General features: G+C 52.6%; 1 protein-coding gene across 1 annotated transcript; it reads right to left on the reverse strand.

Annotated features, from left to right (window-relative positions):
• Window positions 1–1,934: 1,934 nt before the first annotated feature.
• Foxa1 (forkhead box A1) lies at window positions 1,935–6,163 on the reverse strand. Its single transcript, XM_004875103.3, has 2 exons — window positions 5,949–6,163; window positions 1,935–3,730 (listed from the first exon to the last, which is right to left on the reverse strand). The coding sequence occupies exons 1-2, from the start codon at window positions 6,018–6,020 to the stop codon at window positions 2,387–2,389; spliced, it is 1,416 nt and encodes a 471-aa protein (XP_004875160.1). The 5' UTR covers window positions 6,021–6,163; the 3' UTR covers window positions 1,935–2,386.
• Window positions 6,164–10,793: the final 4,630 nt, after the last annotated feature.

Here is a 10,793-nt window from a genome sequence, read left to right on the forward strand (position 1 = left end):
CTCCTTCGCTCATCTGGGGAGGCAATTACGCGATAATTAAGCGACTCGCACAGCTCCTTTTATCTTGTTCGCGGCGTGGAGTGGTGCGATCAAAGTAAAGGCTGTCCAAGTTCAAGCCCTGGTGAGGACGGAGTTCATACACAAGGGCTCAGGCAGGGCAGCCTCTGCTTGGGCTGGTGTTGTTATTGTCCATGTCAATCCGAACAGGACTTACAAAGAAATAGGTGGACTGGAAAGTGAGCCTACTATCAAAGGAGATTAATGATTTTGTGATCCGAAGCAATTGGGGGTGGGGGTGGGGGTGAAGTTGCGTTTCAAAGCTTCTTAGAAGGCAAACAAATCATCAGCTTTAAGTTTGCAGAACAATATTTTTAGAAAATATCTTCACAGAACTGCAGCTACCCTGAAATGTCCTGGGGGCACACAGCTTCCCTACAGGAGTGAATTAACTCCCTTCCCTTCACTCCCTCCATAGCTTCCATGATGGCTGAGTTTCCTTTCTCTTTCAACAAGAAGAGAGGGTTCAGGAGTCTGTGGTAGACAACTTAATCTTATCAGCCACAGCTGATATTTTATTCACTTGAATATTCAGATAAAGAAAAACTATTTTGGGGAAAGGAGATAAATAATATTTGGTTTCATCGTGGAAAAACTCAAAAGAAACACACAAGGCTTAAAGCCATGCCACAAAAATGAAGTAAACATTACAAGGAATAAAGAATTTTTTAAATTCTCAATTCTTGGCATATTAAATCAACTTATCCTTCCACTTTGAGTATTTTTCACTCCTTTTTATTAGCTATACATTCATTTAAATCATAGACAAAGCAATTTCGTTTTGGAGTACTTTCCTGTTTGTCATTATATCAAGTTCCATACTTTAGGAAATATTAAATTCAGAAGATCCATTTTGGATTTAATTAAGTGAAGGAAAATAACAGAAATCCTTTTTGTTAACATTTGATTTATTTAAAGTCCTTAACTGCAAATGATCAAGAACATATTTCACGGCTTAAAATCTGGTATTATTTTTGTTATCTAAATCAAAATATTTTAATTACAATCACATTGATAAAAATTAACATTTTAATTTGCAATATTAACCATGATTAAAGCAATTTTAGCTGTAAAGGAAAAGAATAAACCATGCAATAAATTAACATTGAGAAGGCAAAAAGGAATTATAATGAAACCCGTCTGTCTATGCTAACACCATGACCAGCTGTGGAAAGTGCATCAACACTGGGTGAAACAAGCACACGATAGCAATAATTAAAATGGCCACAATCAATAGGATTTTGGAATCTTGGACCAAATTTTGAGAAAGAACTCTATATCTCTCTGCTCCAACTAAGTGATATTCTTTTTTGTCTGGGGGGAAAATCCTTTAAACAGTATACATACACAAAAGCTAATTTTATACTTTATGTGACCTTAGAATGACATGACCATGGCACTCTGCAAAGCAAGGATCAGAGTTCTTGAGGAGGGCAATTCCCGAGAAGAGATTCCCAGGACCAAAAGTGGACAGAAAGGACAAGGGGGGGGGGGTGCTTGTAACTTCTTGGTCAGGCAACTCTTGAAAATGTAGCATGTGTATTACCTACCTATTACCTCTAACATTATGCAAATATATGGAGGATGTCTACATATCTGAGCATAATTAAGTCCATAGACAATATATGTGTGTTTCATTTGAAGACATCTGCTGAATGTATCAGAAATGTAAGATGAAAAACAAATGGCTCTGATGTTTGTGATGCACAACTGCAGCACTGCCTTTTGATACTTTGAAGAGCCCCCAGTGTCTACCTGTGTCGTCACTTTCTCAACTCTTATGGATAAGAGTATTGCCACAGACCTGGAAACTCGTGCGGTGGGGTCAGGTGAGAAGGAGGGGGGAAAAAGCACAAACAAATATTTTACAAACTTGACTTTCTTTCTCTCTCTCTCTCTTTCTTTCTTTCTTTCTTTCTTTCTTTCTTTCTTTCTTTCTTTCTTTCTTTCTTTCTTTCTTTTCTTTCTTTCCTTTAAATAAACCCTGCGCAGCCTAGAGTGGGTATGGAGGGGAAAGAGGGACAAAAGGGAAGAGGACAAGGAAGGAGTGAGATTATATATATATACACTTGTGGATTATTAAACTTCGCAGGAAAAAATTGGTGCGGGATTGGTTGTTTTGTAATAATATACACAACGAGTTTTGAATACAATAGTAAAGTAACAGTCCTTTGCACTGGGGAAAATTTGTGCATAAAAACAGTTGGGATTTTACTATGCTGTTGATGGTTTGGTATGAGTAGTTTTGCTTGCTGATTTTTTTTTTTCTTGCTCTCTCTTTCTCCTTCTACCAGCATGGTCATGAAGACAAACCCCCCAGTTCCAGGAGCTAGGAAGTGTTTAGGACGGGTCTGGAATACACACCTTGGTAGTAGGCCGGCTCCAGGGCTGAGGGCTCGATGGGGCTCCTGGTGGCCACTGAGGCGCTGCCCAGAGGCAAGCTGGCGGGCAAGGTGGCTCCGTAGGGCGAGTACTGCAAGGCCTGCTCATAAGCCTTGAAGTCCAGCTTGTGCTGCTGCTCTGAGGACGACATGAGGTTGTTGATGGAGAAGGGGTGGTTGAAGGAGTAGTGGGGGTCCCCTTTCAGGTGCATCTGGGACTCGTGGGGTGCCAGGCCGTGCGCCGGGTGAGAGGGGGGCACAGATGCCAGCGCCCCGGGCCCAGAGCTTATGGGGGGCGCAGTAGAAGAGGCTGAAGTCTTTAACTCCGAGGCGCCCCCTGTCGCCGTCGCCCCGCTATGGTCCAGAGTCTGGGGGCTGGCGGCGGGCCCGGGCCCGGGGGCCGGCGCGCCCTCTAGCTGGCTCGCCTTGGCGTGCACGGCCCGGTGAAGGGGCGACTCGGCGCTGGGGTTCCCGGTGCCAGAGGGGTCCTTGCGGCTTTCCGGGCCGCCCTTGGAGCCACCGCCCGCGCTCCCGCCCCCGCCGCCGGCCCCGGGCTGCTTCTCGCACTTAAAGCGCTTCTGACGGCGCAAGTAGCAACCGTTCTCGAACATGTTGCCGGAGTCCGGGTGCAGCGTCCAGTAGGAGCCCTTGCCCGGCTTGTCCGGGGAGCGCGCCACCTTGACGAAGCAGTCGTTGAAGGACAGCGAGTGGCGGATGGAGTTCTGCCAGCGCTGCTGGTTCTGCCGGTAGTAGGGGAAGAGGTCCATGATCCACTGGTAGATCTCGCTCAGAGTGAGCATCTTGCTGGGCGCCTGCTGGATGGCCATGGTGATGAGCGAGATGTAGGAGTAGGGCGGCTTGGCGTGCGGGTAGCTGCGCTTGAAAGTCTTGGCGTCGCCCCCGCCGCCCGCGCGGCTGCGGCCCAGGTTGGATGGCGCGTACGCCATGGGGCTCATGCAAGGGTTCATGGCCGCGTAGGGGCCCAGGCCGTTCATGGAGGCCGCGGGCTGCGCGCCCATGGCGCCCATGCCACCCGGGCTCAGCGCCGTCCCCATGGCCGTCACGCTCGCCGCCGTCATGCTGTTCATGGCGCCCGCGGAGCCTCCCGGCATGCCGGCCACCGGGCCGGGGCTCAGGCCAGCGCCCAGGCCCGGGTTGGCGTAGGACATGTTGAAGGAAGCCGGCGTCATGTTGCCGCTCGTGGTCATGGTGTTCATGGTCATGTAGGTGTTCATGGAGTTCATGGAGCCCAGGCCCGAGTTCATGTTGCTGACCGGGACGGAGGAGTAGGCCTGGATCGGGGACACCGAGGGAAGAGGCCCCGAAGGGCGGGGTTAGAGGTGGGCACAGGAGGGTGGCGGTCCCCTGCAACCCCGGACCAGCAGAGAACATTTCCGAAAAGCAAGGACCACGCTGTCCCGCATCCCTAGCCCTCCCAGGACAAGCTGTTAGGCGCCCTTCCCAGACCGAGCCAAGATGTCTTGCACGGCAGGGGGAAAATCCTAGCGCGGCAAGCATGAAAGACAAGCGCTCCCAGAAAAAAAGTTCCCCGGGAGGACGTGTAATCGCCTTACACGCCAAGCCGGGGCCGACTTTCAGAGCCCCTTTATCAGCCCCTCTTCTCCACGCCAGGCAGTATCCCAAGTCTCCACTCCAGACCAGCCTAGGCTAAGAGCCCTTTGGGGCAAATCATGGTGAAAACTCCCCAAACAGAATTAATCTCTGACCCCTGGCTCATTCACGCTAAAGGGACAGTGGCTTCCTCTGAGCAACAGGGTACCAGCTCCATGCCCACCTTGCCTGAGGCAGGTAGGTCGCCGGAGGCCGGGAACTCTCCTTGATATAGCAAAAATCGGTGGCCGCTCGCCCCCACCCCCAGCCCTTCAGCATTCATTTCCCAACAACTGGCTTTATTGTCTCAGGAGATTTTACCAAAGATGACTTTTTGTCCTTTATTATATTTAGAAATAGTGTTTCTCACCTACTAGTAGCAACGGTAATATTAAAAAGGAAGTGAACTCAGAATATAACAAGTTTTGGAAAAAATGGATTAACAATGAGAGTGACTGGGAAGGGTACATAACAATATCAACGCACTAGATGACATTTAACTTCAGGTGACTTTACATGTACACCTCTGCAAAACCATTCAAAACCTTACATTAATTTTATTACCTATTTCCAGTTCCCTAATGTTTGAAAATTTTGACGACACAGTTTGTCTCAATAATCTTTTCCCTCCTGTACTGATAATGTTGCTGCTGATCATTCCAAAGCCTGGCCTTTTAACTTTACATGAATAGCTTCGAATAATTTAAAATTTCAAAAATCAAACTCGACTTACTTTCTCTTAATGCTATTCTACTTCCTAATTTTCGTTTAAAATGAGGAAGAAACCTCTTTCGATAGGGGTCTTAACTGCTGGGTCCAGAATTAAACCTCTGGAAGAGTCCTGGGCTCCTTTTAAAAATCTTCAGCAAGTGCAAACCTTTATCGATAGCAATTTGGGAATGCACTAGGTATTTTTAAAATGCAGAGCCCATAAATATTAAAACTACTTTTCTATTAATTCAATAAGAATGATGCCCTTAAATTTATATTCATCAGCGAGTATAATTCCATTAAAAAAATAAGAGGTGGACAAATAGATTCAAACAGGAAAGCTACGGTGTAAGCTATGGTGTGTAAACTCATAGATGGACTTGTGGATATACAAATTTACATAAATTAATCGCCATGGAAATATTTCCTGGTCCTGTACTTTTTTTTCTCTCCACTGCCTTCACGCGGTGGGGTTTATTTTACTTTGGAGTTTATTTTTCCCTCGTCTTCCTAGGATTATCCAAGGCTGTTTCAATAAGCGTTTGCAATAACTAAACTTTTATGGGGTAATCTTCAGCGGTTTCCAGGAAAATCATGGTGGTGGTCCTATTTATACCTAGTTTTCCTCGCAATCCTTTTGTGCACATTGTAAAATAAACCCCATGAACGTGCCACTAAGGGGACAATGAAGAGAAACAGGTTCTTGGCCCGGAGTTCTGGAAAAAGATTCTGTTCCCACCAGCGCCACCCAGTGGTTTCCGAGAAGAAGGAGCCCACTTCTCCCCAAACAGGGCTTTTGAAGAACAAGTTTTTATAAAATTTAGAAATCCTTTCATTATCAAGACGTCCAACTTCGCGGCGGAGCGCAGTTAACAGAGGACGAGTGCGAATGAAACGGCGGGACTCAGAGGCCGGCCCGCTGGCGAGCTCCGGCCTTTTCAGAGTTGCTTCCAACTCGTGCCACCGCCCGCCCGCCAACCCGCGGCACCTCCGGCTCCGGCTCCGGCTCCGGCTCCGCAGGGCAGGAGCGTGCTTTGCAAAGCCCAGTTTCCTAGAAGTCTCTGGTGCGAGCCCAAAGGCTCCCACCGGGCGGGCTCTGATGAGGCGCCCCCAGCCCAGCCCACCAGCCTCGCTCCCGCCCCGCGCTCTCCGCTCCCGGCCTCCTCGGACGCCGCTCCCGCTCCTCACCTCCTGAGTGTCCGCGTAGTAGCTGTTCCAGTCGCTGCTCTCATGCCCTTCCATCTTCACAGTCCCTAACATCCTGGAGCCACCCAGCCAGCTGCAACCATTCAGCCCGAGCGAGGCGACGGGCGGCCAGGGGCGCGGGACGGGGAGGGAGCCGGGCCGCTGCAGTCACCCGAGCGCCCGCGCCTGCCCAACGCCGCCGCGGCGAAGAGGAAGCCGGGCGCTGCGGGGCGCGGCGTGCACGGCGGCGGCGGCTGGGGCGCGGCGGGCGGGGGCAGCGCTGGGGACTGGCGGCGGCCGCGGAGCGCGGCGCCCGGGAGCGCCTCCGCGGGAAGTAAGCGCGCGGCCTCTGCTAAGCGAGTGCAGTCGAGCTGATGTGGATCTTACGTCGCTCGAGTGCCCACCTCCTCGTCCTCTCCCCATTTGTCCGCCGCACAAAGACGCTTGCACCTACAAAGCCCGAGGTGCACCTGCGAGGCAGCCGCCCGCCAGTCCGGCCGCCGCGCCTCCCGCCCCGCTGCGCCGCCGCCTCGCCTCCCTCGACCCCCTCCCGCCGAGCCCCCTCCCCCAGACCTGGCCCGCACTCTGTTTGCAAAGCAGTGTAATTGGTTTAAGCCCGGAGGCTAGGGAAACAGGGCGGGTGCGTGTGTGTGTGTGTGTGTGTGTGTGTGTGTGTGTAACCCCCCCTTTGGAAAAGGAAAAAGAGAAAATAGGCGGGGCAGGGCGGGCAGGCCGGGACTCTCGTTGGGAACCGTACAGCCGGAGACGGGCCGGGGCGGTGGCTTTGGAGCCCGGGCTCTGCAATCGTGCGTGCTCAGTGATCTCAGGCTCCCTCCCCAGAGGCACTGGCCACCCTCTGGACCCGGACTGCAGCCTCGTCCCGAGCCCCTCCTGCTCTTTTGCCTGCCCCCCCCCGCCCCCCAGGCTGACCCGAAGTTCAATCCTGGGAAACAGGAGAACACAGACTCTCCCCCCACTCCGCCCGGGCTTTAGGCTAGAAAGGGGAAAAAGCCCTAGTTTTTGCCTCGTCACTAGAAACCCGGTCATCTGAGTCAGCCCAGCCGAGTGACGTTAGGCCGACCCGGGCTCCTGGCTAGCAGAGCGGAGGCGCTGCCACGAAACTCGTACCTGCGGCTAAGAGCAGGTGAGTCACAACACCATTTTATATCTTTATGACATAACTTTTTTTTCCGCCTCAGTCCACTCCACTCCCCTTTGTCATTTGCAGCGATCATAAAGAGGAAGGAACTGAGAGCAGATGTCTGTGTGATAGGGCAGGCGGATCCAAGTCGGGCTGTCCTCCCTCTGCCCGGCTCCTCCTCCCATCCTCCCACCCCGTCAGCAGGCCCGGGACTGAGCTGGAAGCGACCCTCTGGTTTCTGATAGGGAAAGGTCAGGGGGAGGGAACATCTCCGCAAACGCGGTATAGAGTTAGCTGGGAGAGCAAGGGTCGGGTCGCGGGAACGTAGGCGTCGCTGAAGAAGTGCCAGGCCCGAGCCAATTGTGCCTGGTCCGGTCTCTGACCTGGGAGGGCTGGGCTAGGACTCAGGCTCTTGCTTGGTTCCTAACCAGTTCTGAAGTTTCTGGGAAATTCTCCTCCATGCAAAGCCTCTTGGCTCCTAGGAGGCCCTAGGTAGTAGGTTGCTCACACATCTGGGGAGAGAGAACAACTAGAGAGTGAATGATAGGCACTGGAGTTGGTGACAGGTTGGGATATGGTGCATGTGTGTTCCTGAACATGTGGTCCGACTGAGTGTGTTTCTGAGTCTGTGACTGACCATGTGACGGTTGTACTCACCCGTGGAATCACCAAGTCTCCTTAAGTGGCAATAAAAGAAAAGCTAAAGTGACTAAGACCCTGCAACATATTCTTGCTTTCCAAAGTTTAAAATGCAATTAATCTCATTTTAAGAAATGTGTTTTAACTTGTCTTCCAAATAGATACCTTGTTTTTCCCCCTGTGCTTTGTTCTTTTAAATCTTTCTTCCTTGAAATCTGGCAAGAGAATCACGTTAAATCCTTGAACCAAACAAATCTCTTAAATCAGCAGGGGAGCAGAGAGGGTGAAGATGTGTGGTTAAGGAAATAAAAAAAGATAAAAGCAGTAGATTACAATTCTTTTTTGAACAAAAAAGGACAGGGGGACATCACTTTGTAAGGAAAGGAATGAGTGAAATTAAACCCAGGAGGAACTCAGCAAGAGCCCTCCTCAACTGCTCCTGTGACTACACTGGATCCCATCACAGTGTAAATGTACCTGAGAATGTGTCAGCAGCTGATTCTCTTGTGCAACGTTCCCATCAGCAGCGGGACCTCAGTCCCAGTGTAAAGTACACGGATACTTCGCTTCCTCAGTCTGGCCGGGACTTTCAGTGCTAACTTCCTTGTTCCTTCCCGCGAGTGTATCTCCAACGCCCTCTTGGCTCTCCTACAACGTCGAGCCCGCTATGGTGTTTTCTATGGCTAGTAACAACTTCGTAATAGCTTTTATAGTGCACAAAAAGTCAGCTTTAAGGGAAAAAAAAACCCGCTGTCACCTTGAAGGGGGTCAATTAAAATATCCAATAATTTTTTCTCTCAGCCCATTTTTCCCAACCTACTTGGACTCTTTTTAAAATTCTGACGGTGCAGAATGGGCTTTACCAGTTTCAGAGCCTTGATCAGCTCTGGAGTTCCTGGGTTCACGGCCCGAGGGGCTCCCGCGAACACAGCGCCTCCTGTCGTAGAGAAGAAACGCTGGATTTTCCCTCAGGTGCCCAGGCGAGCACAGTAGGCGAGACTGGACTGAATACCACACACGTCCCGCGGCCAGAGCTTTTGGTTCTTAGGGTTGCCTGAGGCCACAAAGGACAGGTGGTTAGCTTCTAGTCTCAGTCCATCTCAGTAGTGGAATTCCTAGGCATCTAGAATTCGGGAGGTGAGGTTTTAGTAACAAATGCCAACCAGTTTCCTCCGGAGGTTTCAAAGTAAATCCGCAGGGTGTTTGCCTAGGGAACCGCATGCGTGCATACATAAATTAGTGTCGCTTTTTCAGGGTTGCTGGCCAGTTAGCAGCCAGTTAGCAGCTGCCTGACCCTGCTCTTTTACAACCTTTTTCCCCCAAAATGACCTTACGTTCGCTACTGCAAAGCTACTTTTCAAAGATTGTGCGGCTCTCTCAGGGGAATTAAGTCTGTCTTCACCTCCGGGGAGGCTGGGTGGACTCAGGACCGGGAGTCAGGAAAGTAGCCACGCGGGGCATCCGGAGCCAGACTCGCCCGGGTGCGGACGGGTCTGCGGTAGCCGGAATTAGCCTAGGTAGCGGGGAGGGCGGGCTCCTCCCGTGGAGCGAGCCAGGGCGATCCGACAGTGGGGTGCGCGGGACTCCAGGGTCTAGGAGCCCAGGAAACGGCTCCTCCGTTCCCGGAAGCAGCTCTTGGAGCAGTCCGGCTGTAGGAGGGGCGGCTCAAAGTCCGGTGCCTCAGTTTACCCTTCCCAGCGTGACCTGTCTAGGAGCCCTTTTCCACGGATATCCACGAGGCAAGGAGAAGCAGCGTGCACGACCAAGACAGGCAGAAGGAAAAGCCACAGGCTTCCGTCTCGGGCCCAGCTGGTGGCCTTTGGGGGCTCCGGAGCCCAGTTTAACTCGACGGCAGGGTGGGCAGGAGTCAGGCCTGGGGTTCAGGCTCTGCCGTGGCCCCGAGGTCCTCGAGGGCTTCCCTCTCCGCCTCTCCCCTTTCCCCCCAGCCGACCTTCCCCTTGGGGGCTGAGATCGCTTCCAGGCCTGGGTGGGCCCAGTCTAGCTCGGGGCGGGTGGTCCAGCTCCTCGCGGTCCCCACCCCCTACCCAGATAAGAAGCTTAAATCTTGCTCCTGCAGGACAGAATCAGACGCGAGGAAAGTAAGACCTGTGGTCTTTAACTCCGTGCAAAGCCGATCCCGACTGGGACCTGGCTGGGCTCAGGAGTGAGGACGGACGCACGCTTTGAGCTTCTGCCTGCGCCTCAGCCTCCGAGTCCTGGACTAGCCCCTGCTGGTGCGCCAGGCAGGAGAAGGGGCCGCGTTCGCGGGGCCCATGCTGTCCGCCTTCTGCTCCCTCCCTGCGGCTCTCAGGTCCCGCTCCCCTCGTGCTTTCCTAGCTCCCCCCTGCCCACCAGTAAATCCTTCGTGCAGGAATTCATTCTCAGCACACATCGTCCAACTCCCCGGGGCAGGGCCCTGTGGCCGGCTGACCGGCCTGTCTGAATCCTCTACTCCTCTGGCTGTTTCCTTGGCCGTGTGTGTGTGTGTGTGTGTGTGTGTGACACATATCACATACACACACCCAGGGCTTTTGTTTATTTTATTTTACAAAAACAATCATTGGATTTGCCGCTTCTCCTGCTCTGGGAGTCGCCGCCGGTTTTCTGCAAACCCCAGCCGGGGACCTGGCTCGCCCACAGCCGGATGTCGGAGCCGGAGCTGCTTCCCACCTGGCCCTGCCCGCAGGCGACAAAACCGTCCCTATGGCCGTGTTCGAGCTTGCCGTGCCAAAATCAACTCACATTTTCCTGTATTCAAATGAGACACGTTGGGAAGGGCCACTTGGCCTCTTGGGCAATCAATAGTCTTGGAAGGAAAAACGAAGTGTCCAACCGTCCAACATGTCCCCTCCCTCCCTTGAGGCCCCGTAGCGGATTCGGCGCCCCGAGCCCAGCCCTGGGTCCCAGGGGCGGTCATGCGTCGCTGGGCGGTGTCCCCCAGTTACCGACTGCTTCATGCTCACCGGTTGGCCCTGGCCAGCTCCCCATCCGCAGAAGCACAGTCGCATCCGCGGTGCCCACGCTGTCCCCTGGCTTTCCCAGTACTTCAAAACTGCTTGGGTTAGGAA

The sequence above is a fragment of the Heterocephalus glaber genome, unplaced genomic scaffold (genome assembly GCF_053883595.1).
Source record: "Heterocephalus glaber isolate CG9 unplaced genomic scaffold, H.glaber_assembly_v1.0 deba00000901, whole genome shotgun sequence".
Classification (NCBI taxonomy): domain Eukaryota; kingdom Metazoa; phylum Chordata; class Mammalia; order Rodentia; family Bathyergidae; genus Heterocephalus; species Heterocephalus glaber.